This window comes from Mus musculus, chromosome 3 (assembly GCF_000001635.26).
Source record: "Mus musculus strain C57BL/6J chromosome 3, GRCm38.p6 C57BL/6J".
NCBI classification, from domain to species: Eukaryota; Metazoa; Chordata; class Mammalia; order Rodentia; family Muridae; genus Mus; species Mus musculus.
In genome coordinates this window covers 135,280,369-135,307,466 of record NC_000069.6, presented here as the reverse complement: position 1 = coordinate 135,307,466, position 27,098 = coordinate 135,280,369, and the positions used below count along the sequence as shown (strand labels likewise).

General features: G+C 45.3%; 1 protein-coding gene and 1 long non-coding RNA gene across 3 annotated transcripts in view; one reads left to right on the top strand and one right to left on the bottom strand.

Moving 5' to 3' along the window:
- The window catches only part of Gm46826, a 33,822-nt gene extending 8,787 nt beyond the window's left edge, over positions 1 to 25,035 (top strand). Inside the window, exons 2-3 of the long non-coding RNA XR_001783991.2 lie at positions 24,125 to 24,302; positions 24,694 to 25,035. This is a non-coding gene — a long non-coding RNA (predicted gene, 46826). The remainder of the gene's footprint in view (positions 1 to 24,124; positions 24,303 to 24,693) is intronic.
- Positions 3,041 to 26,246, bottom strand: Bdh2 (3-hydroxybutyrate dehydrogenase, type 2). Of its 2 annotated transcripts, none has more exons than NM_001172055.1 (10): positions 26,099 to 26,246; positions 21,800 to 21,952; positions 19,128 to 19,206; positions 17,816 to 17,912; positions 16,365 to 16,473; positions 12,179 to 12,239; positions 10,534 to 10,647; positions 6,735 to 6,793; positions 5,813 to 5,905; positions 3,041 to 3,299 (listed from the first exon to the last, which is right to left on the bottom strand). In NM_001172055.1, the coding sequence occupies exons 2-10, from the start codon at positions 21,899 to 21,901 to the stop codon at positions 3,246 to 3,248; spliced, it is 768 nt and encodes a 255-aa protein (NP_001165526.1). In that variant the 5' UTR covers positions 21,902 to 21,952; positions 26,099 to 26,246; the 3' UTR covers positions 3,041 to 3,245. The 2 variants fall into 2 exon arrangements, with proteins under 2 accessions (NP_001165526.1, NP_081484.1); NM_027208.2 differs by having other exon boundaries at positions 21,800 to 21,879.
- Positions 26,247 to 27,098: the final 852 nt, after the last annotated feature.

The following is a 27,098-nucleotide window of genomic DNA, read 5'->3' as shown; positions in this document are numbered from 1 at the left end:
TGTAATCCGACGCAAATTCCAGGACTCTCAGTGTCTTCTCACAGGCAGGGTTCTTTCCTTCAGGTGACAAATGGCGGAGTGAAACCTTGGGCCAGTGTCTGTCACTGTGAGCCTCTTGCTATGTTGTTTTACTGTAACGCTCCCTCCCATCAGCCATTTAATTTTTTATTTCTGACTTCCAGTTTGGTGTCTTCCTCCCTCCCCCCCCCTCCCCGTTTAAATCGGAGTTGGAGTTTGTTAGGAGATTTTAACATAGATTTTAAATATTAGGGGTAAGGGGATGAAATTCTCCCAAGCAGAAAGATACATCCAAGTCCAAGTGGGGGTTTATGAGCATCTCAAAGGAGTTGCTCTCGTCCATTATCTGGTCTTACTCTTTGAGCAAGTGCTAAGTTCAGTCTTGGATTTCAAGCATGCAGGTGTATTAAGCACATTTCTATTCCAGACAGAAATCCTCCGAATGAACCTAGGCTCCATCCAGTACCCTTTCTCAGAGGAAATGAAATGATTCTTTTCCTAAAACGAACTCATTTTCTAAAACTTGCAAAAATTTCCATTCTCATTGGCTTCCTCTTCCTGCAGAACTAAGACATATTTTCCTCCCCCAACCCTTTGGTCATATGATGTTCATTTGATATGCCTTGATTTTATTGGCGTGAGTGGAAAACATTGAACTTTTGGGCTAGATTCACTCTGGTTTCATTGCTTGTAACCTCTGAGCTCTGACAGAAGTAACGGAACATCTCTCTGTTGCAGAGGTCACTGTGTTTAAACGAATTCATTTGTTTTTAACTATGTGTGTTCCTGCTCACAACACACATGATGCTCTACTCCTGAAGGGACTCTGGTCAGCTTGAGGTGGCAAGCATGGCTCAGGCATTTCCCTCTGCACTGCTAAAACCATTAGATTCCATTCCTAAAGCTAGCCACCTAGGCTCATTCCCTTAATTGGCCACTTCTTTCTCCTGAGGCTGACTACCAAGGTCCAACTATCAAAGGATTGAAGTCCAGCAATTGAAAGCCCCTTCGGTTCATCTAATTAACATGCCTGATTAAAATTAAACACTTCATCCTAACATGAGGTTTCCCCTTGTACCTTAAACTGCCATTTTCCTGTATGCCACATCTGTCACCTCTCTATCCAGAGGCAGTCCTTGATCACCTTCTGGGATAAATATCCCTGCCCCCTCTCCCTTGTCTTTTATCTCCTATCTTTGAGTCTTACTCCCTGCCCTCTGTTTCTCTGGAGCAAATAAATCTTTGTGCTGGGTACTTGGTCCTAGAGGTCCTGAGTAGATACTTTTTCTAGGAACTCCACTGTTCCATTCATTCATTCACTAGGTAAGAAGTTACAGCATTTTGATTATAATAATAATAAAAAAAACCCAAGACAAAACAAACAAAAGTCAAAGCATTTAGCCTAAATTCCTAATTTCATAAACTAAAGAACTAGGCATGGTGGCACAGTCTATATTGTGCCTCAGCACCTCAGCAATCCTGAGGCAGGGGAATGGTGAGATAAAAGCCAGTGTGAGCTACCTAGTAAGAAGCTGATTTCTAAAAACAAAGACCAGAAACTAAAGCAAAAAGGACAGGGCAAGCTGGGTGGCTGGGTCAGTCTGTCATTTGCTCGTGGAACACCTGACCAGAGCGCTAACGACCTTATCATGGGAGTCGTTGGCAGAGCTAGTCCAAGCACCCATTTGTTGTGAATTTCGATTCAAATCCATCATCTGCACCATCTTCATACGTGGAGTTAGCCCTTCACTGTGAGCCTACAGTTATCCTGGCTAATGCAGTCTCTCTGAGAAAAGGCAGAGAGTAAGGAGCTGGTTTTGATATGATCTTTTGAGGTAACAACAAACAGCTTGCACACACAACCTTAAAGCTGAAAGAAACCACTTGTAAAGAATGCTTATAGAGTTATCATTCATAAATTCACATAAACTTCTAGAATAATTTTTTTATTTCACTTGTCTCAGGTTACTGATTTACTTACATTTATGCAGAGCCTACTTTCTAATTCATGTGCTGTTGTTATCCTGGAAACCAGTGAAAAAACATCTCTGAACTTAATCTCCAAAAATCCTCTCAAATTGACCGTATTGCACGTTAATTATATATTCTTAGCTCCATATTGGATATAATTGCTGATTTTAATAAGCAATGTCTAGACTAAGAAAACAGCACTTAATATGTGCTAAACACTTGATCATGTTTCTTTTATATAACAAGACAAAAAATGTAGCTGTGAATCTAGATTCTCCTGTTGTGACATTAAAGCCGTCTTTATCTGTGGTGTGTATTTATGATTGTATAAAAAAATCTCAACTTAGTGTCAGCTTAGAGAACAATGCAAAACTTTACAAAAACATGCTTTGAAAGCCAAAGTGAAACAGGAAAGGAATATTTTTTTTCTTTAACAACTTCTTTTGTATTCATGTTTTAATTTTATTTGTTGCTATAAACTAAGGTGGCCTTCCAAATCTCCTGTGTTAAAGCATGAATCCTCCCTGTGATACGGTCTGAGCTAGGGCTTCTGGGAAGTAATTAGGTGACAGAAAGGTCTCTCATGTTTGGGATGAATGCCTTACAAAGAGCTGAAAAGGCCCGCGTCCTTTTTATTCTGCTCTTCTCAAGTGAGGCCACAACACTTCTTCCCTCTGCACGATGGCAAAGGACCCTCACTAGACACAGTGTCTCTCAGCACCTTGGCCCCGCCTTTTAGCCTTTACACAGAGAAGCAAGTCCCTCCTCCCCCTTTAAAACCCGTGGTCTTTTGTAATAGTTATCTGCTATGCCAGTAAAAATCTCACTAATCTTTGCTTATTTTAAAAACTACTCCTGGCGCTAGTGAGAAGGCTCAGCGGTTAAGAGCATTGACTGCTCTTCCTGAGGTCGTAGTTCAATTCCCAGCAACAACACGGTGGCTTAAAACCATCTGTAATAGGATCTGATGTCCTCTTCTGGTGTGTCTGAAGACAGCTACAGTGTACTCACATAAATAAAATAAATAAATCTTAAGAAAAAAAACTACTCCTTTGCCACAAAATCAATACATTTTATTTGATTTATTTACCACAGCTTCAGAAGAGACGAGAGACTATTAAAGAGTCACACTCTCGGGAACAATCACTAAAGGGCTTATTTTCATGAATGTCACTCTCAGAAGAGATGATCACCCAGGCAGCTTGCTTTGCTCCGTGGCTAGGAAGGGCCTGTCTTCCCAGCAGGGATCCTCGCGGTCACAGGCTCCAGCCCCCATCAATGATGACAGGGTTGCCAGTTACATAGGCTGACTGCAGTGACAAGCACAAGAGGGAACAGTTAATCGCCCTGGACCCTGGGAGCATTTTGAACATTTCTTATGTGAGATAACAAAACTTTTGATTCTCATTCTAACAAGAAACCTTAATTGAATGTAGGAACAAACAAACAAACAAACAAACAAACAAACAAACCAAAAGCAAGTTTGGATGATTTGAAACAGCTGAGCTTCCCAGGACCTGGATGGAGCACAAGGCCTTTCTCAGGCCTATGCGAATGTCACGCTCCACTAACGGTCTGTTAGGTGCGTGGCTTCAGAGTCACAAAATTAAGGAGAGATGAAATAAAGTACATGGTAAAACAACACATTTTCATTTTGAAACTCAGAATCATTCAGAGCTAGTTAACTTTCAGACCACTAGTAAGTGTTTAGAATGTGTGTCGACTGACATCATGTTAACAATGGGAAGACAGTGCCTATTAACTGATCAACTCTGGGAAGCACACGGACTGTTTTAAAAATTTATATAGGCAATCATTCTTGCAATCCATTAACATGTCAAATAGTAGCTCACACTAGAATCAGATGCCCAACTTTGTATTTAAAATTGATCATTGGCTTACGTTTATAAGCATTTCCGTTTTGCAGAGGACTAATTCTGAAGTTGTAGTAGAAGTTAAAACTATTTTAATTTGCTTTCTGGACGTGACAAGGTCATTGAACTCGTGAATTCATAGCAGCTGTGGCTACCCAACAGGGACTGAGACCATTCACACTCTGTCCTGGATGAGGGAGGGGCTCATAGAGCCGCACTGTCAGCAAAGAGCTCTTGGTAGCTAATGAATGGCTGCAGGGGAAGGAGCCTTCCTCGGTGCGGTAGCTACTGGTAGTCTAGTCAGTCTACACACATGTGAATAACCTCACACTCCTCCTCTTGAGAGCAGCCCTAAGTACATTCAGGGCGTCACTTAAAAAGAAAAAGGAAATCCATGAAATGAGGGGAGGAGGGACCTGTTGAGAAGAAAGGGCTCAAAAGGAGTGATGGGGGAGAGACTCATGAGGGATAAATATGCTCAAAACACATCATAGGGATGTATGACATTGTCAAAGAATTAAAAAATTAAAAAGCACTATTCACTTAAAATGGATAATAAACTCTCTCATGGTTGTGTCCTCAGTTTGACATTGATCTGTAGCTGCAGTCACTGAAAGAGGCAGAAGCAAAGATGTCATAGTATGAGGACACTTTTTTTTTTAAATTAAATCCATGAAAACTGATAATTCAGTAATAATTTACCCAGCGATTCCGTAGCTCCTACAAACTGTGGCTAACAGTCCTGAGGAGCAGTAACTAAACTTTTCACCTTTGTGTCCATCCGAATCACCAACTGTGTGGGCTGCACCAAGTTATGGTAAAGAGGAACCAGTACAGAAGTAAACCCCACCCCACCCAACCTATGGGGAGGGATGGAGGCTCGCGGGACCCCAGAGCTAAACAAACTTCACACACTTGGGGAAGCTAAAGCATGGGAGATTCCCAAAGGTTCTCTCTGCCTTGGCTTTATGGAGGTGGACGTGCCAGAGGAGATCACCGCTCTAAGGTGGACTTTTCCCATGATGCCTCTGCATTCGAGTTATCCAGCAAACCACACAGGGTGACCAAGGTAAGCCACGGTGCAGTTGTTGCTTCTGTCTGTTGTGGGTTCAAAACGAAAGAGCTTTTATGCCCTGCACCTTGGTCTGCGCTTTATCGGCCACTGAGTCCACACTAGTCACTCAGGAAGAAATTGGTTATTAAATAGGTGTGAAGTCAAAGAGACCAAATTAGGCATTTCTACACGATGACAAAACAAGGTTAGGAAAGATCATGGACTTCCCCCGAATGGATCACTAGGTCACTAGTAAACTAAAGTGGCACATGCCAACCAGAGTGGAATAGCTCCAATGCAGTACCTACTACCCCCAATTACAATGAAAGCTGGTAAGCCTGTTCGTCTCTCCTTCAACTCTCACAATCGAGAGGCTTTTTAAAATTACATTTTATTTAGTGTGTGTGTGTGTGTGTGTGTGTGTGTGAGCACATGAGTGCATGACACTCTAGAGAAGGTCAGAAGACAACTTTTTGGGAATCTGTTCTCCCATTCACCACGTGGATGCCAGGGGTTGAATTTATGTCACCACGTTTGGCAGTAAAGGGTCTTTACTCATGAGTTATCTTGCCAGTCCGGGAGGTTTTTATATGTAACCAGTATGCCCACAACTGTCCTTTTATAAATAAAGCAAATCTCTTGGAAGGTGGTACGCTTTAATGTTTTCCTTTATTTTTCATCTGTGCTGTGATTCCAGTCATGGAAAGTTGAATGAAGAAGAGCTGCTGTCACAGATAATGGTGGCTTTTGAGTAAGTGAAACCAGCGCTTATTCCTATCGTGTAAACGGGGCACTTTAGCGATATAGAACATAGACTCACAAAACTGTGAAGAGGATGAGCAAATCTGTGCTAGCCCAGTGTGGTGGAATTACAAACCGGAAGAGCAGCGCTCACCTCGTCCGAGGCCAGGTATACGCAGAGCAGAGCGACCTCTTCGGCCGACGCAAACCTTCCCGTCTTTTGTCTGTTTAGGAAAGTTTTCAGTGCCTGTGACCAGAGACAGTTCCATACAAGAGATGTCAGCTGGCACACGTGTGCCCTTGTAACATCCTCAAGGGGCTTGGGGTCAGAGGAACCTACGGAGGGACTAGGGCCATCATCCGAAGTTGCTTTTAAATTTCCAGCCATGTTACCCGAACTAGTCATGATACACTGACATCCATGGATACTGTGATACGTAAGAAAGCCTCGAGGGCTGGCTGTGGGGTCGCACAGTTTTAGTTCCAGTGCTTGGAAGGCAGAGGTAGTGGATCTGTGAGTCTGAGGTCAGCCTGGTCTACAGAGTACATTCCAGGAGAGCAAGAGCTACACAGAGAAATCTCGCATTGAAAAGCCAAAAACCAAAACAAGAACAAAATAAACAAAACCAGAAAGCCACTAGGAATGCCCACTGTGGTCACAGCCGGTGCACGATTGTAATACCAGCATGGGGAGCTGAGGGGGAGACACAAATCACAGCCGACGTGGGCTACAGAAGACGTCTCTCTATCTCCTACAAGCAATGTACTCACAGACATAAGATATTAAACTGACCATCTCGGCCATTCTAAGTGCACAGCTCAGGGGTAAGAAGTACAAAACACTTAGTGCTGTCAGCTGCAAGCTCCTTGGTACTACTTCTCATCTCGCAAAATGAAAATCTCCACCGGGCAAGCAGCAACTTCCCCCTCCCTCAGGCCTTGGCAGCCACCTCCTTCTTTTCTCTCTAGATTCATAGATCTATGAATCTGTCTGGATAAGGAACAGGGCATTTAAATTTTTTTTTTTAATTTTAGCCAAAAGGTTGGAACACTTTCAAACTGCTAGATATATGTACCTCTTTGGGATTGTCTCTGGCTTGTATTCTTTCTTGCAGAGATGGGGTGTCAACCGTTCCTAAACCAAAGGAGACAGTCACTGTGGTTACTTCAATTGAAAGGGGAATTAAACCTTAAACTCCTTTTCCACACGATAAGCAAGCAGTGAAATCTTTGTCCTTTCTCTTAAATGACACTCTGAGCTCTACCTGCCTGACCACTAAGTGTCATCAAAACACACACACACACACACACACACACACACACACACACACACTCACACACACACACCCTAGTGGTTCTGTGACAGCAGGCTGGGACTCTGGGTGAATTAACCCGCTCTCTCAGTGACGCACAGTCATGCTATGTTTGCTTGATGATTTATAGATCTGTAAGTATCTTTGCCTTATCTCAGCTAGACCCCATGGGAGCCCAGAGACGTAGAAAACAGCACGTCTGAGCTTCAGCAGTCTGCTGTAAGGATTGCAAACCATTCTGCTCTGTTGCCAAGTTCACCACGGGGATCCTGGCCTCAAGTTCACGGTTGCCATAGACTTAACCTATCTGCATGCTTCTACTGGTTTCAGTTTTAAACTATTGTTAAAAGTTCTAATAAAAACATAATTTGTTTTTCTTAAGAAGGAAAAATAAGGGCTGGAAAGATGGCTCAGCGGCTAAGAGCACTGACTGCTCTTCCAGAGGTCCTGAGTTCAAATCCCAGCAACCACATGGTGGCTCACAACCTTTTGTAATGAGATCTGACACCCTCTTCTGGTGTGTCTGAAGACAGCTACAGTGTACTTAGATATAATAAATAAATCTTTGGGCAGGAGCGAGCAGTGTAGGAGTGAGTGGGGCCGGAGGGAGTGGAGGTCCTGAGTTCAATTACCAGCAACCCCATGATGGCTCACAACCATCTGTACAGCTACAGTGTACTCATATACATAAAATCAATCAATCAATCAATCAATCAATCAATCTTTTTTTTTTCAAAGGAGGAAAAATAAGCAGGATTAAAAAGTTAAAACCCATTAAGTACCCAAGCCTATATAGTTGTCTGGACTTTCCCCCTAACTCATGTAATCCAAAAGCTCTCTGTAGAAACCTGGATTTTTGTTTTGTTTGCAAGATAACAGTGCTCTGGGGTATCGATTGGTCTCTCTGTGGGTGTAAAATAATTTTTTTAAGTATAGAATAGAGTTTATTTAGGACATGGGAAGGGGAATTGAGAAGGGAATAGAGACAGAGAAGGGGGGGCTGGCCAGGAACATACTGGGGAGGGAGAGGGAGAGGGAGAGGGAGAGGGAGAGGGAGAGGGAGAGGGAGAGGGAGAGGGAGAGGGAGAAGGAGAGGGAGAGGGAGAAGGAGAAGGAGAAAGGAGTCAGGGAAGGGAGAATAAGAGGTAAAACAAACTTTTAAAGACACCTCTTACCTTTGTCGGTAGACCACACAATTGAGAAAGCCACACATAGATCTCGTCTCTGTTCTGAAAATGTTTCCTAATTTTTTTTATCATTTGTCATTTTTCTGGAGATGGAGTATCTTCCATATCAGATCCTGCCCTGTGTAGAATCTTTTCCTTAGGTTCTCCATCACACACACACACACACACACACACACACACACACACACCCTGCCACACACAGGCAGCACTTTCAGCTGATACAACTCTCCCTGTCAGCAACAGTCTGAATCTCCCCATTACTGCAGAAGAGACATCCACTTACCCAATTTACAAAATTTTGCTCCCCCATTTTGCTTGTCAATCGCCTACTAAAAGTCCAAACTTTTCTCAGCCCATGTTCACCTTGAGCTGACCATAGCAGTCCTCAAAACCCTACAACTGTAAGTGCTGAGTGGGTGTCACAGTTTACATGTGGCTGGCAGTGGTAAATACTAAATGAAAGCTAGTGTGAGCCCATGTCCTGGTGTCTGCTGTGCCACGTCTACATGTCTGGCTGGAGATAGTGACTCACAACCATTGGCACTAACCCAGACACTCATTCACTCCTCTGCATCAGGGATGGCCTCCGTGACTCACAGCTAGTTCCTCGTTCTAGAGTTTGATTTTCCAAGTCCTATGAAAGTTCTAGCTGTGAAAACAACCACATATTCTAGATCTTCTGCCTTTTTTTTTCCCCTGATGGCCAGTGCCACAAAGGTCAGGTGTAGTCAAGTGTAGACAGTGAATGTCCTTTTTCTCAATATCACTTGTGGCTGAATCTCCACCCAAAGAGAAATGGGACAGAGTATCCCAATCTCTGTAGTGCAGGCCTGGCTGACAGTTAATGGCTTCCCCTGAGTAAGTCTGTGGTTCCCAACCTGAGAATCAAATAGAATCTTCTATAGGACTTCCCAAAGGACACACAGCTTTCCTATCAACACATCCCCTCAATGTTGGCATGCCCATCTGGTAGATCACCTCAACTCTGGCAGTGGACTATTGAACACCTTAGTAGAACTAGGCAATGGTGGTCCATGAATTTAATCCCAGCACTCTAGAAGCAGAGGCAGGCAGATCTTTGTGAGTTCAAGGCCAGCCTGGTCTACAGAGCAATTTCCAGGACTGCCAAGGCTACACAGAGAAACCCTTTCTGAAAACAACAACAATAAAAAGAAAAACTGACCAATCCAAAAACAAAACAAAACAAACAAACAAACAAAAAAAAACAAGCAAACAAGTAAAAAAGCAAAACAAAAAGAAAAGAAAACCTTAGTCCTAGACAGACACTACTCTTTTCAGAAGACACTAATCACCCTTGTTAGGTACCCTGTGTTTGTTTTGGGTGGGTGGAACCAGAACAAAACATACCTGGTTACCTAGAACCTATGTCATATCCACAGTTATTAAGAAAAGTGGTTTTGCTGGGTATAGTGATGCACACCTTCAACCCCAGCAGCAAGCGGGCAGAAACAGGCTGATCCCTGCGAGGTGTAGACCATCAGGTTCACACAGTGAGTTCCAGGCGGGCCGAAAACGATGGAACAACACATAAAAAGCAAAGCAGGTTTCTCTGCTTCTTCATAGAGCGATCACACTTTTTTTTTTCATAACGGTAGTTATGCTTTGCTTTGAGTCACGTGATCTGTTGAAACCTCTCCACTCTGGCAAGAAGGCGTGAGCCATCCAGGTGGGAGTGTCTCCAGGAAGTTTTACTTATAGAACAGGCCACAGCATCCTTTTGATTTCAGAGCCACTCTGGTTGTTTGGGAGTTTGGTGGACCCCTGTGTTCCCAAAGGCTCCCCCGACTTTCTGTCTGCTGTCTGCCTGCTGTCCCCTGCTGTCCCCTGCTGTCCCTGCTATCCCATGGAAATGTTCTGCTTTTCTACTCACCAAGGACAACATCACCACAGTCAACAGGTTCTAGCAAGTTTTGTTTCTCAAACTGAGTCTAAAGCATTTTGCACATGCTGGGTTTTAAACCCCTCGCTCTCTTGCGCTCTCGTCTTGCTCTCTTGTTCTCTTCTTTTTGAGACAGGGTTTCTCTGTGTAGCCCTGGCTGTCCTGGAACTCACTCTGTAGACCAGGCTGGCCTTGAACTCAGAGATCCGCCTGCCTCCTGCCTCCCAGTGCTGGGATTAAAGGCGAGCACCACCATTGTCCTGCTGTTTTAAATCTTCACATCGAGGCTTCTTCCAATTGACTTGGAACCTCTGTCCAACAAAAGCTACACTGCTCTCTTAACAAAGTCAAACCTTTAGTTTCGATGTCTGTCAGTGGTGGAAAGCAATATGGTAATTAAGCTGATGAAAATGTTTTATGGTGCCAAACAGCATGTAAGAAAGGCCAGGCTCCCACCCTCTCACCCCGGGCTCACCTGGACACACACAGTTGCATCTGATGCCCTGTTGGATGAAGTCTGCAGCCACGGACTTGGTGAGACCGATCACAGCCGCCTTGGTAGCACTGTACACACATCTGTTCTCCACCCCTGGGTGAGAGGGAACCAGGGACATTGTTTCTTTGGAAAGGAGCACAGAAGAGTGCCCCACTCAGTTTCTCACTTCTTCCCATCACCCTCCTTTTAATTTTTATTGTTTGAATTAAAAGAAAACCATTTTGAAATCAGCTTTCCCTTTGAAGAGTGAGTGACTTAGGGTCTCCTCCTATAATAGGGATAGAGACGGTTTCTGGGTGCAGAAAGTGCTACCGGTGTCGCGGAACCTAATTTGGACTTTGGTGTTGAGATATTGCTAGCGCTTTGTAGCCGTCGCCTGCTGGTCACTGTCACGGGGTTTCACTGCATCAGCTAGGAAACCCTCATTCCTTTTTAGAAACTTTGTAAGTGAAGAAGTATAAAGGCCACCTCACCTACATTCCGCTCATGTATGTTTCATATTTTATAAGAGAGAGAATGCCGTCTTGGCATTGATTTCATTTTTAAAAAAATATATGTATTTATTCCCTCTAAAGCCCAGGATTCGCTCCCCCTCCTCCCAGTACCTCCTCATACAGAGCCTCTCTCTCTCTCTCTCTCTCTCTCTCTCTCTCTCACACACACACACACACACACACACACACACACCCAGGTATCAAACTCACAAGCCCGTCAATGCCAGGCTCTGACGGCTCTCCGTTTAGTCCTAGCCCCTTCCTTGCCTTCTCTTTGAGGATCCAGATTCCTTCTTGTCTGAGTTGTAACCTCAAGGCCTGCTTGCATATGGAGCACTTTGTGCAAGCTTCTGTTAAGAACACAGAACACAGACTCTGAAGCCGAGTCTGGTACTGCACACTGCACACCTATAACCTGGCACTTCAGAAGCGGAGGTTGGAAGATCAGGAGGAATCCAAGCCAGCCTTGGCTCCAATTAGGAATCTGAGGCCAAGAGCTCCCTGAGACTATAAGAAGCACAAGATGGAATCTGTCCCCTTTTGTACTGTGAAAAGAAAAAAAAATTTTTTTTTCTTGGTCCCAAGGAGCTTTCAGCTCAGCTTGCAGTCAATATGTCACTTCGTATTACTTCAGTGATAAATTTTTTCTTCTCCTAATTCAATTTTCACTCCCATACATAGAGAAGGGATAAAAGGAAAGGCAAAGACAGTAATTTTTAAATTTAATTTGATGAGTGGAACAGCTATAACAATAGGCCTGATGACATAAACCACTTATGATCTTTCTTCCTTCCTTTTTTTTTTAAGCCATTTTGAATTTTCATGTGGGTTTCATTAACTTGTTTAAGTTTAGTTCTAAAATCCACAGCTCATGAAAGAACCGTGTGTGTGTGTGTTTGTGTTATGTGTGTGTGTATGAGTGTGTCTGTGTGTGTGTATATGTGTGTCTCTGTGTGTGTGTATGTGTGTATATGTATGTGTTATGTATGTGTGTGTGTGAGTGTGTCTGTGTGTGTGTCTCTGTGTTTGTCTGTGTGTGTCTGTGTGTGTGTGTGTATGTTTGTGTGTGTCTGTGTGTGTGTGTGTGTGTGTACTCACCCCAACCCCCACTCCGAGGAAGGGACTACTACCTTTGATGCTGGAGGCCACAGACGACATGTTGATAATGTTGCCTGACTTCTGAGCAAGCATCTGCCAAGACAAGGAACAGTCATGTGCATCCTGCTGGCTGAAATACTCACTCACTGGCACACTTACATCGACCCCTAGCCACCTAGACCCTTTTCTTTCTTTAGTTTTCCCTTTCTTTTTGGAGACAGGCTCTTAAACTACAGCCTAGACTGGCCTTCAGGCTCCTCATACGTCTGCCTCATGAGTGCTGGGATGACAGGCACACACCACCACGTCAGCCCAGGGTACCAGCTTCTCCGTGAAACCACTTGTCAGGTGGAGGGCACAGCAAAGAAAGCAGAGTCAGTGGGGAGTGGCAGAGCCCAGAGAGCTGCTGGGGACAGGACACAAGCCAGAGAGCAGGATGCCTGGCATGGCTGCGACATCCTGTAAATCAAATAAAGACGGTTCCTTCCAGACACTGATCTTGACACTCGATGTAAGGGACTTAGGGGAAAATATATGTCCTGCTGGCCGAGTTTCTTTACCAGTGCTTAGAAGGAATGTAGGGGTTTGTGAATGGAGGCTCCAGAGCTGGGGTGGCCAAGAAAGTCCACTTCCTTGTGGCACTTTTCTTACTCTCCATATTAATACTTGGGGCTTATTATACCCGAGATCTGAGAATACAGGACAAACCGCAAGGAATGGGGCTGCATGGGCAAAAAGCACACAGGCGAGGCTGAGGTGACAGCCATGCCGAGGGACGCAGTAGAGGGGAAGCAACAGTTACTTAAATGAGCCTTTGTTGTCTTTTGTTTGTTTGTTGTTGTTGTTTTGTTTTGTTTTCTTATTTTGAGACAAGGTTTGTCTGGGAAGCCCTGGCTGTCCTGAACTCAATTTGTTGACCAGGCTGGCCTGGAGCTCATAGAAATCCACCTGCCTCTTCATCCCGAGGGCTGGAACTAAAGGTGTGCACCACCATGCCTGCCTGCAAAGCGCCTCTGTAGATGATAAGGGGGATCTTAAAGCCAGACATAATTCCCCCTGCCTTGCCCCCTTTAATCCTAGCCCCCAGGAAGCAGAGGAAGGCAGATGGTTGTGAGCTGAAGACCACCATGATATACACATGGTGAGTTTAAGCCAGCCAGTGCTCTGTAGTAAGACTCCAAAAAAAAAAAAAAAAATCTGGTTTATCATTTTTTCTTATCTGATATAACCAACACGAAAAGCTCAGCTTAGTATGGAGACTGGCTATGATACAAGTTGTCTCCAGTCTTCTGAAATTTAGTAATTTCCAGGGCAAAGCTCAGGCCTCAGGCACCTCAGAGATGTAAGTCATAAGCCTGCCACTCACACCGCCCACTCAGTCCTCCCATTGCCTTCTCCGCTCTGTCTCCAGCCTGTCTCGGGAGACAGCTCTCTGCCAGCTGTCACTCACGCTGTTCCTCTTGGCTCCCGGCACAGAATGCCTGTGAAGTGAGGGGCCCAGAACAACTGATTTCCAGGAGCCTCAAGCAGAGCATTGCTCTAGAGCACCCCAGACACAGCCCTTCTGCCCCCATTGCCAGCGCTCAGCCAAGCTCCTTGGCATTTCTTAGCATTCTAAGCCACTAGGTTCAATGTTTGGCCACCCTCTGGAACAAGATGTTTGACTCGTTTAGCCAGGGTTTTCTGAATCATTCTGAGTTCAACCCTGATAAAGCACAGCAAGGGGAAAAAGTAAATACAAAGTATATTCATAGAACAAAGATATTTCCTTTTTTTCCCCTGATCTTCTTTCTCTCCAGGCCAACCAGCATTCTGTATAATTACTCTTCTTATAGGATTTTTGACTTGGTCTCTGCCTCTTGACTGTCCTTGCAATCTAGGGATGGTTTGCTGTGCATTTATCTGAGAACCAATTCTGTCAGTTCCCATCTTTTTCGCCAAATGACCTTGCAGATCTGTGTTGGTTTTCCATCCTGGAAAACTTTAGCCTGGCAATTGTGCATCATAGTTAATGATACAGAAAACCCGGGGACGGCTAGGGCTGGAAGTGATTCGAAATGTGTCTTCCTCATTCTCGGACGGAAGAGACAGACGATGAGAGGGTGCACGTGCCATCTCCTAGGACATGTGACCTGGGGCTCAGAGTGCTTAGGGACTCGAAGGCCAGTGTCTGAGACGAGAAATCGAGATGTCAGTGTCGTCTTTCCCACTAAGCCTATGCTTTGCCCGAAGCCCCCAAGTGCTGAGATTGCAGTGCGCGATTCCCCTGCTCCTGTGGAAAAGCCACTTTAAACAACCAGTGCCGAGGCCTTCAGGTTCTATGTCACAGTCACTGATTATTTTTTTCCAAAAGCAGAAAGGTATTTTATCATTGTTAGAATCATGAACTTTTGATCGGGCATGGGTGTATCAAGAACTAACATTCCCTTAGGAATGTTCCTAAGTTCCACTTGCACTGTACCTCAGAGCCACTCCCTGAGCCTCTGCTTCAGATCTGTGCTTACAAATGTGTTGGATATCTGTGTCATCATCTTGTCCTCTGAAATCTCCTTCAGCCCCTCCCCCAAGTACTATACAAAGTACTGGTCTTCAACAGATACAACGTCTATAAGCTATAAAAGGGCAAAAGGTATCATTTTTACTCAGGTGACGGTGTCTCTGTGAGTGTATGCTGCGCATGTGAATATTCCAGCTCCAGAGGCCAGCACAGGGTGGTGAATGCTGTGAACCGCAGTCATTATAGGCAGTTATACAGGGAACTGAACTCAGGTCCTCTGAAAGAGCAGCAGGTGCCCTTAACCTTTGAGTCGTCCTCCAGTCTGGAAACAAACTTGTAAAAGGGATAGCTAGTCCAATGTTATGTGGACTGACCAAAGATCCTTTTTAAGCACAAATCAAGTATTTAAAAACCATACCTTAGAGCCGGGTGTAGTGGTGCATGCTGTTAATTCCAGCACTCAGGAGGCAAATGTAGAGGAATCTCTGTGAGTTCAAAGTCAGCTTGGTCTACATAGTGAGTTCCAGGACAGCCAGAGCTACATAGGGAGACCAGGTCTTGGAAAAACCAAAACAAACAGAGAAAGTGTGTCTCTCTATGGCAGCTGATCTGGCCTTGCTCCCTCTGCCCCGCTCACTCCTTGCCACTCTTGCATTAAACACTCGTGCAGGCCAGGGGTATGCGCTGTCATTTACACCTTTCCAGAGCACCCAGAAGAGCTCTGCACTCTAAGGCATTGATGCTGTGTTTAAACAGTAAGATGTAGGCTGGGCATCTTGGTGTATACCTTTAACCCCTGCACGGAGGAGACACACAAGTAGATCTCTGACTATATCAAGTTCCAGGCCAGCTAGGGCTCATAGTGAGACTCTGTCTCAAACAAGAGAAAGGGGCTGGAGAGACGGCTCAGGGTTAAGAGCATTGGTTGCTCTTCTAGTCTGTAACTTGAGTCCCAGGGGATCTGATGCCTTTTTCTGGCCTCTGGGAGTAAACAGATACACACACAGGCAAAACACCCACACAAATAATAATAATAATAATAATAGTAATAATAATAATAACAAAACTGAGTAACTCTTTGTAGGGAAAAAAAGCCCCAGGGCACAAGCACCTTGACAACCAGTGCCCGGGCCCAGAAGGTTGGCTACAGGGCTTCATAGCTGACTCTAATCACTTTCTAGTTACGTGAGCCTTTTCCTCCCCCTCAGATGTGCCCTGTGTAGTCAGCTGATATGATGAAATATCATTCACTCCACAAGAGGATTCTCCTGCAGCAAGAAGCCGATCCATCTCCCCAGATACCCCTTCCTTCATTTTGTTTTCTCTGAGAATCCCAGTTTGCCAGTGAGGTCCAAGAGGGCCTCCCATTTAACCTAGGAACCGTGTCTGCATTATACTCGTAACCACCCCAAGTTATATTACATGACATATTTATGTGTTAATTGAGTTCCTCACCCTGTCCTAATAGAAACTCTCTTCAAAAAAGAACTTTGTTAAGTTCACTGGAGGGTCTCCTCAGTGTTGAAAATGCTTAATAAATGTTTCTTGAATGTAGGAGCTGGAGGGTTAAATGGATTAATCTCTATAAATTGCCTTGCTATAAATGTTCATTAGTCAACTTGCTAGCTACAATCACACTCAAATACACACAATACACACGCGTGTCCTCCGTGTGCCCAGGATGAAAGCAGACACCCTCCTCAGACTGTCGGTCCCCTTACTTTGGGAAGGAATGCTTTGATCATCAGGAACATGCTGCGGACGTTGAGATTCATTGAGAAGTCCCAGTCTTTTTCCTCGCAATCCAGGATGGTTCCGTGGTGGACAAAACTGAGTGATTCAACAAGAGGGAGAAATGCAATTAAAGAATCAGTAGGCAAGTACGTGCCAGCATGCCCTGGGTATAATCTCTAGGATTATAGGAGCAAAACAATACAATAACAACAGTGGCGGCGGCGGCGGCGGCGGCGGCAGCACACACACACACACACACACACACACACACACACACACACACACATTCCTTCAGTCTCAACACTCAGGAGGCAGAGGCAGGCAGATCTCTCTAAGTATGAGGCTAGGTTGGTCTACAGAGTGAGTTCTAGGCCAGCCTGAGAGGCATGTGAGAACCTGTCTAAAGAAAAATGAAAGATAGGCTTCCACTGTGGCTCTTGCTGGCAAGCCTAAGGACTTGAGATCAATCCCCAGACTGTAGAAGAGAACTGATTCCTGTAAGTTGTCCTCTGACCTCTGACCTCTGACCTCCACATACCTGTTGCAGAGCTCACACACTGTCTCTCACACAGTGCACTGGGAACATCAGTGCTTTTAAAAGGCTGTTCATTTCATTTCTGTTTCCAGGGCAACAGTGCCCTCAAGTGGCACAGACTAAGCTTCTGCAGGGAAATCAAAACTGGAAGGAAAACCTCTCTCTCTCTCAGCATAGTAAAGTAACATTGTGCCTGTTTGCCTCCAGCACAGCAGGCAAACCTCCATATAATATCAGTGTGGTGAAGTAACATTGTGGCTGTTAGCATCTAGCAGTACACAAGCCAGGAAGAACAAACAAAAAACAAAAAACAAAACAAAACAAAAAACCCAACAACCTTGCCCTCTTACAAGTCACTCTTCCTCAGGGAAGTCTCTTGAACATGGCAACCTTACTGACTTGGTCCTCTGGACTGAGATTGTGTAGTCAATTATAAGATGTGGTCGGGAGTGTTTCTCAGGTTAGTCACTTGACCAGCCTCCTGTAGCAAGAGTCACAGATTGCCTCCTGCATCCTCCACAATGCCGAAGACTGAATGGATGCTCAAAAGCCAATTGCTATGTCTCCATTATAGATACAGCCTTGCAGAGGCTATAGATACAGACTTGCAGAAAGACAAGCAGATCACTTATAAAATGAAACATCAGAAACCACTGCTTTGTTTAATTGCCAGACTTTACATCAGCACCCACCCCTTTAGCTTTAACTTCCTATGGGCTCCAGGTTCATAGCAAGTGACATAGCTGTTTCACTTGCTGAATTGTACAGGGGTATGTGACATTTATCCCAACTTCCCAAGGAATAGGCCATGTTCTGTTAACTGATCATTTTTTATACTATCAATATTCATTTAATAAAATTATAGAAAACTTTCTCAGAGTGAAATAAAAAGTTTATAATTACCCAGCAACATTAAAGAGAACATCAATTCTCTCGATTTCTGAGGCAAACTGATCAATCTGTCTCTTCTTTGTGACATCAAGGACTCGAGTTTGAATACCTGGTGAATAAAGTAAAAGAGAGTGTTTACAGAGAACTCATAAAATATGTAACTGTGAAGATGTGGCTGTTTAGCGGTGTGCAGTGTGAAGAATGTAGCATTTCTACTTAGGTTGTCCATGACTCATGTCCACCACTGGCATTTAGCAATTACAAGAGAATCATTAAAATGCACACATCTCAGGCTGGAGATGTGGCACTCACTGGCCTATCAGAGGACTGGAGTGCCCATCCCAGCTGTCACATCAGGTGACTCACAGAGGCCTGCAACCTCCTCACAGGGATCTGATGTCCCATCTGGCCTCTGTGGGTTCTCACATATACACAGGCTCACACATACCTAAATAAAAATGGAATAGATCTTTAAAAAAAATCTCTTCTAAAGATATACAAATTTTAAAGTGTCCTCTTCCACCCCCTCAATAAGCTCTCTGTTAGGGGCTACAGAGTTATCTCAGCAGTTAAGAACACTGTCTGCTTTTCCAGAACATCTGAGTTGGATTCTTAGCACGCCACGCTGGTTAATAGCTGCCTGTAACTCCAGTTCCAAAGGCTCTGCCACACTCTTCTGGCTGCCACGCACTTACTGCAGGAAAGCCATTCATACACATAAGATCAAAATTAGACAATTAAAAAAAATAATCCCTGCGGTATTAAATGGATTTCACTTTTCATGAAATGTCTCAATTTTCCTTTCAATAAAATAAAAGTACTGATAAAATGCAAAAAAAAAAAATACCAAAAACCAAAAAACAAAACCAATGAACCAAATAAATCAAATAAATGACCAACTGATTTTCCCCCTACCTTTTTTAGCTTTTGATGGGGCTACAGAAAGGTTTGCAAGAATACAAGAGGGTCATATTACCTGTAACCTGGGCCAAGGCTGCTCCCAAAGAGTCTTGGGCAGCAGTGAAAGAGCCATTAATAGTTAACCTGGCAACTGTTAATTCTCACAGAACTTTGTAATTGAGAGCGAAATCCCTCAGCACATTGCGTAACAGAAGACCTTAAGCATGTGCCTTCACACTCCCCCTGACATGTGTGACTGTACACACTGTTTCCCGTAGGCCCTAGAATACAGATTTGATAGGATGTGAAGGAGCAGGGTTGGGAGAGAAGGTGTCTGAACCAGCTGGAGTTTCCCTCTGATGCTCGCTCCGTGCCTCTGCTTCCCATACTGGGCTGACTGTGAACCTGAAGGCAAATGGCTCACCTCGGTAACTTTCCAGCTCCTGGAGTTTGGACTCGTTGATATCTGTGGCTATGACTTTGGCTCCTTCTCTTGCAAAAGCCTGCCAGAAACAAACACAAATCAATCCTTTGCTTATTACTCTCAAAAATGGAAAGCATTTTTCCTTATCTTGTCTCGCTCCCCTTTACTGCATTGTGGGTTTTTTTTTTTTTTTTTGGTTTTGGTTTTTTGAGACAGGGTTTCTCTTGTATAGCCCTGGCGTCCTGAAGCTCACTCTGTAGACCAGGGTGGCCTCGAACTCAGAAATCCGCCTGCCTCTGCCTCCCGAGTGCTGGGATTAAAGGCGAGCACCACCACACCCGGCACATTGTGGTTATTTTTGTCAGTCATTGGAGGAACAGGGATTATATTTTCCATCTTAATTTAACCTTTTACTATTAAAGAGTACAGTATATTTCTTTTTAAATGTTAATCCCAGCACTTGGGAGGCAGAGGAAGGCAGACCTTTGTGAGTTCAAGGCCAGCCTGGTTAGAGAGTTCTAGGACAGCCGGGGCTACACAGAGAAATGCTGTCTCAAAAAATAAAACCAACCCTCTAACTCGAGGCTGGAGAGATGCTCAGTGGTTAAAAGCATGGGCTACTCTTTCAGAGCACGTGGGTTTGGTCCTAGCACCCACATGGCAGCTCACAATTGTATCTTCAACTCCAGGAGATCTGAGGGTATGTGCTTGGTGTACATATATACATGTAGGCAAAACATCCATGTAGATAAAATAAATACAAATAAAAATAATCAATAGTAAAAAAGCAGCCCCAAAACAAATGCTCTATCTCTGAGCTGGGTGAGCTGGCGCGAGCCTTTCATCCCAGAGCTCGAGATGCAGACGCACTTGCATATCTGTGAATTTGAGGCCAACTTGGTCTCTACACAGAGACATTCAGGGGTACATGGTGAGGCGCTGATTCAACAAACAAACAAACAAAGAAACAAACAAACAATCCCCTAGTGCCTCTAGCTTTCTGCAGTCATGTTATGTTATTCTGTGACGAGATCTATCTATGCTTTACCCCTTTGTTTGCATGTATTCATTTATCATGTATGTGTTTGTACAGTATGGGTCTGTGCCACGGTGTGAGTTTGGAGGTAAGAGGACAACTTTGCGGAGTCATTTTCTCCTTCCTCTTCCCAGGGGTCAAACGTAGGTCTCAGGGCTTGGATGGCAGTGCCTTTACCTGCTGAGCCCTCTCTAGGGCCTCCATGAGCCTTTTTTAGCATGAGTGAACATGTAAGAGAAAAATGGGTGTTTCCCTGTGAGGACCGCGGCAGCAATCACAAAAAACGCCAGCTCACCCTCTGCATCTTATCCTAGTGTGTTATTAGTCAATATCGGTGCAATGAGGAAGAAACTGAGGCACCTCAGCAAACAAATGGCGAGAGTTTTAACCTCTGGGGTCTTAACCTTGAACTGACATAGTCGTAGAGAGCTTGCACCCTCAAGAGCCCTGCAGTCAGGTCAGGTCACTATGGGGCAGGTAAACTGGGGAAGAGAAGTCTGGGTCTCAGTGTCGAAGGCCATATGATGCCACATAAATGCAAGCAATTCCTTCTTTCCTCTCTATCAGGAATAGTGAGTTTTCTTTTGAACTTAAGATAAGTGAGCTGGCAAGATGGCTCAGTGGATAAAGACACTCATCTTATAAGCCTAGAGACCTGGGTTCAATCCCTGGAATCCACGTCAAAGAGAAAGGAGAGAAGCAGGTCTACAGGGTTGTACTTTAACCTCTATGACCTTTACTATATGTGCTACGTGCACACGCACACACACACAAACACCACACACACACATGCACATACACACACATGCACATACACACTCACATACATACATGCACACACACTCATACATACACACACATGCACATACACACTCACATACATACACACACATGCACACACACACTCACATACATACACACACTCCATGCACATACACACTCACATACATAACACACACATGCACATACACACACACACAAATAAAAACACACTCATGGGGGGAAGGCGAGTCGGGGAGGAAGGGTCTGGGGGACTTTTGGGATAGCATTGGAAATGTAAATGAAGAAAATACCTAATTAAAAAAAGAAACCACACTCACATACATAAACACACATGCACATACACACTCACAGACATACACACATATGCACATACAAACTCACATATGCATATACATACACATATGCATACATGCACACACACATAAACACATATGAATACATTGAAAAAGACATCAGAAGTATAAAAGGTAAACACTTAAGTGCACGGCCGCTGTGAATACAGCTCAGTGGCAGGAGTGTGTGCTTAGCACACTTGAGATTCTTGGTTCAATTCCAAGCTGCATAAAGAAAGAGAAGAAGAGGAGGAGGAGGAGGAGGAGGAAGAGAAAGCAGCAGCAGCAGAAACAGAAGAAGAGGAAGAGGAAGAGGAAGGGGAAGAGGAAGGGGAAGGGGAAGGGGAATGGGAAGGGGAACGGGAAGGGGAGGGGGAGGGAGAGGGAGAAGAGGAAGAAACCGAAGGAAGAAGAAAGGAAGGGGAAAAGAAACAGAAAACAGCAAAGGAGAACTGAAAACCCTGGCAGCGGACAGCACATCTCAGTATTCGGGAGATGAACAAGAGCAGGGATGAACTCACTAATGCGGATGCCCGTCCAATCCCTTGAGCGGCAGCTGTCAGGACAATAACTTTGCCGTCCAGTCGGCCCATAGTGGATCCTGCGGCACAATCCAAAGACATAGACCCTTAATGGCTCAAGTTGTAGAAAACCAGTTGTGCAGGTGGTAACGTCTGAAATGAACAAAATCAAGTTGCTCCTTTAAGATCGTGGAGAAAGGGCCTTGGCAAACTGCCCCTCCACTCAGTTGCTCAGGGCTGCTTCTTCTAGATACCTGAGTGCGTCAGTCAAAAGCACATAGTCAGCACAGCCCATGGAGGTGATGGCTGGTCAGGGACACCAAGGTGGACCCCAGCTTTCCACTCGGTCGCATCCTAATGCTGAGACGGGGAGAGGAGGTGTCCCTCTCCCTCACTGCCTGACCTCCCTTCCTCATTTCCTGAAGTTTCAGTAGTCAACACTCCAGAATTAAAGTCACTTGTTTCTCTCGGTTCCTCTCACTGTCTACCCACTACCCCATTCCCCCACAGACCGGTTGATGACTGCTGGCCAAGGGCACGCTTATCTATCCATCACCAAATTCTTTCCCTCACTTCTCACCATTATGTGGTTGCTGTTAGCAAAGGTACAAACACACTCCTACCTCTACCTCACGGAGGGAGGGTGGGCCCTGAAAACAGAAGCCTCCACTGTCTTAAGTCACCTGTTCCCTTGTCTGTAAACTGCTGCTGAGTTACAATAGCAGTGTCTCTCGGGTTTTCCTTCTCCCTTGAAAAGATTTCATAGTGGGACTTAAGATTCATTGACCAGAAGGGTTGAAAAATCAAACCATAGCCCATACCTTTGTTTGTTTGTTTGTTTGTTTTTGTTTGTTGGTTTTCCGAGACAGGGTTTCTCTGTGTAGCCTTGGCTGTCCTGGAACTCACTCTGTAGACCAGGCTGGCCTTGAACTCAGAAATCCACCTGCCCCTGCTTCCCAAGTACTCGGATGAAAGGAGTGTGCCACCACGCCCGGCTCCATGCCTTGTTTTTGAAGAGGATGAGGAACCAGACCGGCTCCATTGTGAAGGCAGGAGCCATTATACTGAGCTGTTAAAAATACTTTTCTGTCCTTGTTTCTTGGAAATTGACCTACTCCATCCCATGCTTTGACTTGTTTTGGGGAATACAGACCCTCCTTACTCCCTCCCCAACTAACCCTCCTTAATCGCATGGTGACCACTGGGTGATGCCTGCTGTGTTTTTGAGCTTTTTTGTTGTTGTTTTTTTGTACTTCTTTACTGCTCCATTGTCTTCTGTTAACCTGCTTTGCAACTACAATGATTTTACTCTTTAAAAGGGTCCTAAGAAACAGACTCAGGACTGTTTTCTTTAACCCAGTGCTGGCCAGCTTTCGGGTGCACCCCAATAACTAACAATCAAGCTGGCTTCAAATTTGGTTCACAATTATGGCAGTGGTCTTATTCACACCTGATGGGATTGACAAGCACACGGGACCTGTCTGCCATCACAGTCAGCGGCAGAAGCCATTAGGTCAGGCTTCCTGACTCTTGAGCTCTGAGGATGCTCCATCCCCACCAAAGTGCTGGTCATTTTCTAACATTTCAGCATGCCTTAGAAACATTTGAATACTTGTGTCTTAGGATTTCCATTGCTGTGATAAAACACCATGACCCAACAGCAAGTTGGGGAGGAAAGGATTTATTTAGCTTACATTTTTTTTTTCATAGTGCTCTTAATCATTGAAGGAAGTCCGGTCAGAAACTTGGAGGTGGGAGCTGATGCAGAGGGGTGCTGCTTACTGGCTTGCTCCCCCGTAGCTTGTTCAGTCTGCTTTCTTACAGAGCCCAGGGCCACCAGTCACACTGGGCAGGGCCCTCCCTTGTTGATCACCAATTAAGAAAATGCCTTACAGCCAGATCTTATGAAGAAGGCATTTTCTCGATTGTAGTATCCTCGTTTCAGACAACTGGCTCATGTCAAGTTGACATAAAACTAATCGGGACATGTGATGGATACATTCTGAAAGAGAGGGCGGAGAACCCCAAACACCACATTCTGTAAGAGCCGCTTAGCAGAGGCTTGGATGCACACCTTAGGGACAGAGGAATAGGTAACAAGAAACGGTGTCACAGGACGGCTGTTCTGTCCTTCTCAGGGACCTGTGACAGTTGGTTTGCTGCAGCCTCCATACAGGGAGGGGCAGGAGGGAAATATGTCTGTGAGTGTGGAGTCCTGACATTCCTTCTGCCCATCCACCCTCAATAAAGCACCCGGGACGCCATCTTGGCTGGATGGGGTGCCTGGGGTCGACAGCTAGCAAGTCCTTTGTGTTCTGCCTGCAGGTGTGTCTGTGTGAGGGTGTCAGATCTCCTGCCCCTGGAATTACTGACAGTTGTGAGCGGCACATGGATGATGGGAATTGAACCCAGGTCCTTTGGCAGAGCAGTTAGAGATCTTAACTGATGGACCTTCTCTCCAGCACCCCCTTTGTCCTCTCCTTTGACTTGACCTGTTCTCTAGGTAAGCTGTTAGGTGTTTTTGCTTTTGTTCCTCCCATAGCTGTGCTCCCTGCCCCCGCATCCCCACTGTACCCTTTCGACTTTCCAGTCCTCCATACTTGGTCCTAACTCCAGGGGTTGTAGTGCTAGGTCTTCATGTCCGCAGCTGGCACTGAAAGAGTTGGGGAAAGCATGGGAGATTTTCAGATTTGCCAGAACGGAGCTGGCAGTGGCCATTAGGGATTGGGATCAGGAAATGGGTGCAGTTGTCTAGAAGTAGCTGGCAAGGAAGCAGGGATGGGGAGGGGGTGGGGGTGGGCAGTGCTTCACAGATGACAGACAGAGCCTGGTCTCCTGTGAGGGTGAGGCTAAGTCAGCTATCATCATATCAATACAATGCCTTCCAATCACAGGTTCAAGAGAATGCTGCAGTCTCCCACCTCCAGCAGGACTGAGGTTCCATTGACCCGGAGGACACCTTTGTTCTTTGTTCCCACCCTGGAGCAGACCGTGATGGATGACGTACAGAACTCTTTCTCCCTAGCCTCCTTAGGGTCCCCAGCCCCACCCTACTGAAGGAAGCATTCAGGGTGCCCCCACCCCCAAATCCACTTCTGCCTTCTCCCTGCCTCGATCCATCTGAAGTCTCTCCCATCGTCACCTGGTTCCTTGTCATTTTCTCCCACAACAGTATCTCCCCTAATAAAAGCCATCCTGTTAGGTTCCTATTAGAGCCTTCCTCTGAGATCCAGCCCGACACAGTCACACGGTAAGAGGGGCTTCTGAAGCCAACTGATGACCCCCACTCTGTGATCCAATCATGCGCACATGCTGGGTAACAGGATCTGGCTTCATGGCGTCTCCCCAATTCTGATGCAGTACGCTTTGCTTTGCTTTTTACCAGTAGCACGCAGAGAGAAATTTCACTTAGAGTGTGGTAGGAGTTGAGAGAAAGCTAACTTGTGCTTTTAGGAAGGGATGAGCCGTCCCTGCCTCCCCCGACCCTGAGTACAGCATAAGAAACTCACAGTCCAGGGCCTTCACTAAGGGACCCTGGGTATTCGCCCACCAAAGCCCTGGTTCTCAACCGTCCTAATGCAGCGACACTTTAACGCAGTTCTTCATGTTGTGGTGACCCATATTTTTGTTGCTACTTCACAACTGTAATTTTGGTGCTGTTATGAACCATAATGTAAACACCTGACATTCAGAATATCTAATTAGATAGAACCTAGGCGTGGGGGTCGCGACCCACAGGTTGAGAATCAGTGAAGGCACCTGCTCAGTGCTCTCTTAAGCACCTCCATGACCCCCGAGACCACCCAGAAGCAACCAGGCACAAAATTTAGTTTCTGTTTACTTCTAAACCTTTCTCCAGCTGACCTCCAAGCAGTCTCAAGGCAACATGGGTTTTTTTGTTTTTTTGTTTTTGTTTTTTTTTTGGGGAGGGGGGGTAACAGGGTGGGGTTTAGAGTGGGAATACGTCCAGAAATTGTAAACTTAACCCACTCTTAACATAATGACTTTCCTACTTCTAAAGATTGTACTAAAACCCTAAATTTCTTTTTACTAGAAAAAGGCTCAGAGTATTTTCTGGAATTCCAAATATTTTCACGAGCCAGTTTACTTAGGACAGATACTGGAACAGTTGTCTTTCTTTGGCTATTTTCAAACTCTAATAAATACAAGAGGATTCCCAACTCCCACACTAACTGAAGATGCATCTTCAACTCGGCGATATGGAGAAGATGGCAACACAAGCTACAACTCTCAGTCCCCAAAAGTTTTGTCGAAAGTGATTAGAAAAAAATATCTTACTTTAGAAGAGTGAGTCCACACAGTCCTCCAGATTCCTTCAGGAGACAAACTTCAGATCTCTGCGCAGGAGAAGTCACATGCTGATTAATGCACGCTGGGAGGTGGAGTTCAGGTCCCCTCCGAGTCCTTTTGCTAATGCCTGTTAAGTAAGCTTTTAAGAAGTGTTTGCCACAGCCGTGCACTTTAGATGTGTCCATGCTGCCATCTAGTGATCAGAACGTGGAACTGTGAACGCCAAACAAAGGCCTGTCTTTTGTTTGTGCAAGTTACTTAGCAGGCCAGATCCAATGGCCAGGAAGGTGGAAGGCTGCTGGAAAACACACAAGGGACCCGAGGCACTAAATACTCTGGTCTTCCTAGCTCTTAACCCAGATTGCTTTGAGCGGGGAAAAGAAAACTTCCTTGGGGCTAAAGTCTTGTTTCTGACGTTAATCCCTCAGCTGCAGAATGCTGGCATCCTGAGTGCACTGGGCCTGAGCCGAGGAGCACACCCAGCTAGGATGGGAATCTTGAAATGAACAGAGCAAAATATCATGCAATCAAGTTGGTTGAAGACTACAGGAGCCACGAGGAAAGGGCTAGGTCTTGGCTGGGTCGGAGACTTGTGAGTTAACCTGGCTAGTGTCACAGTGATCATGGAGGTCATGTGTGAATGTCCTGCATAAATCCAGGGGCTCGACACATTTGGCACACTTTGCCATGGGCTCTGGCACTGCAAAGGCTACAAAACAAAGCTATCAGATTGCGAGCCTCCTTTGTCACCTGGGCTGGCCAGCCATGCAGGTCTGCTGGGGACGCAGGCTGTACTTTCTGAGGGCTTCCTTCTTGAAGAGAAAAGTGATGCCTCCCAGAAGGTTCTGGGTTCTGCTCCTCTTTCTGAGTGGCTCCTAAAGTGTGGGTTTCACAGTCAGTCAGTTGGATGCACGTGGGTTGGACGGAGCAGAGCAAGACAGAGAGCTGGTCCTTTAAGGCAGGCACAGGGTGGCTTCCTGTGCTGCTC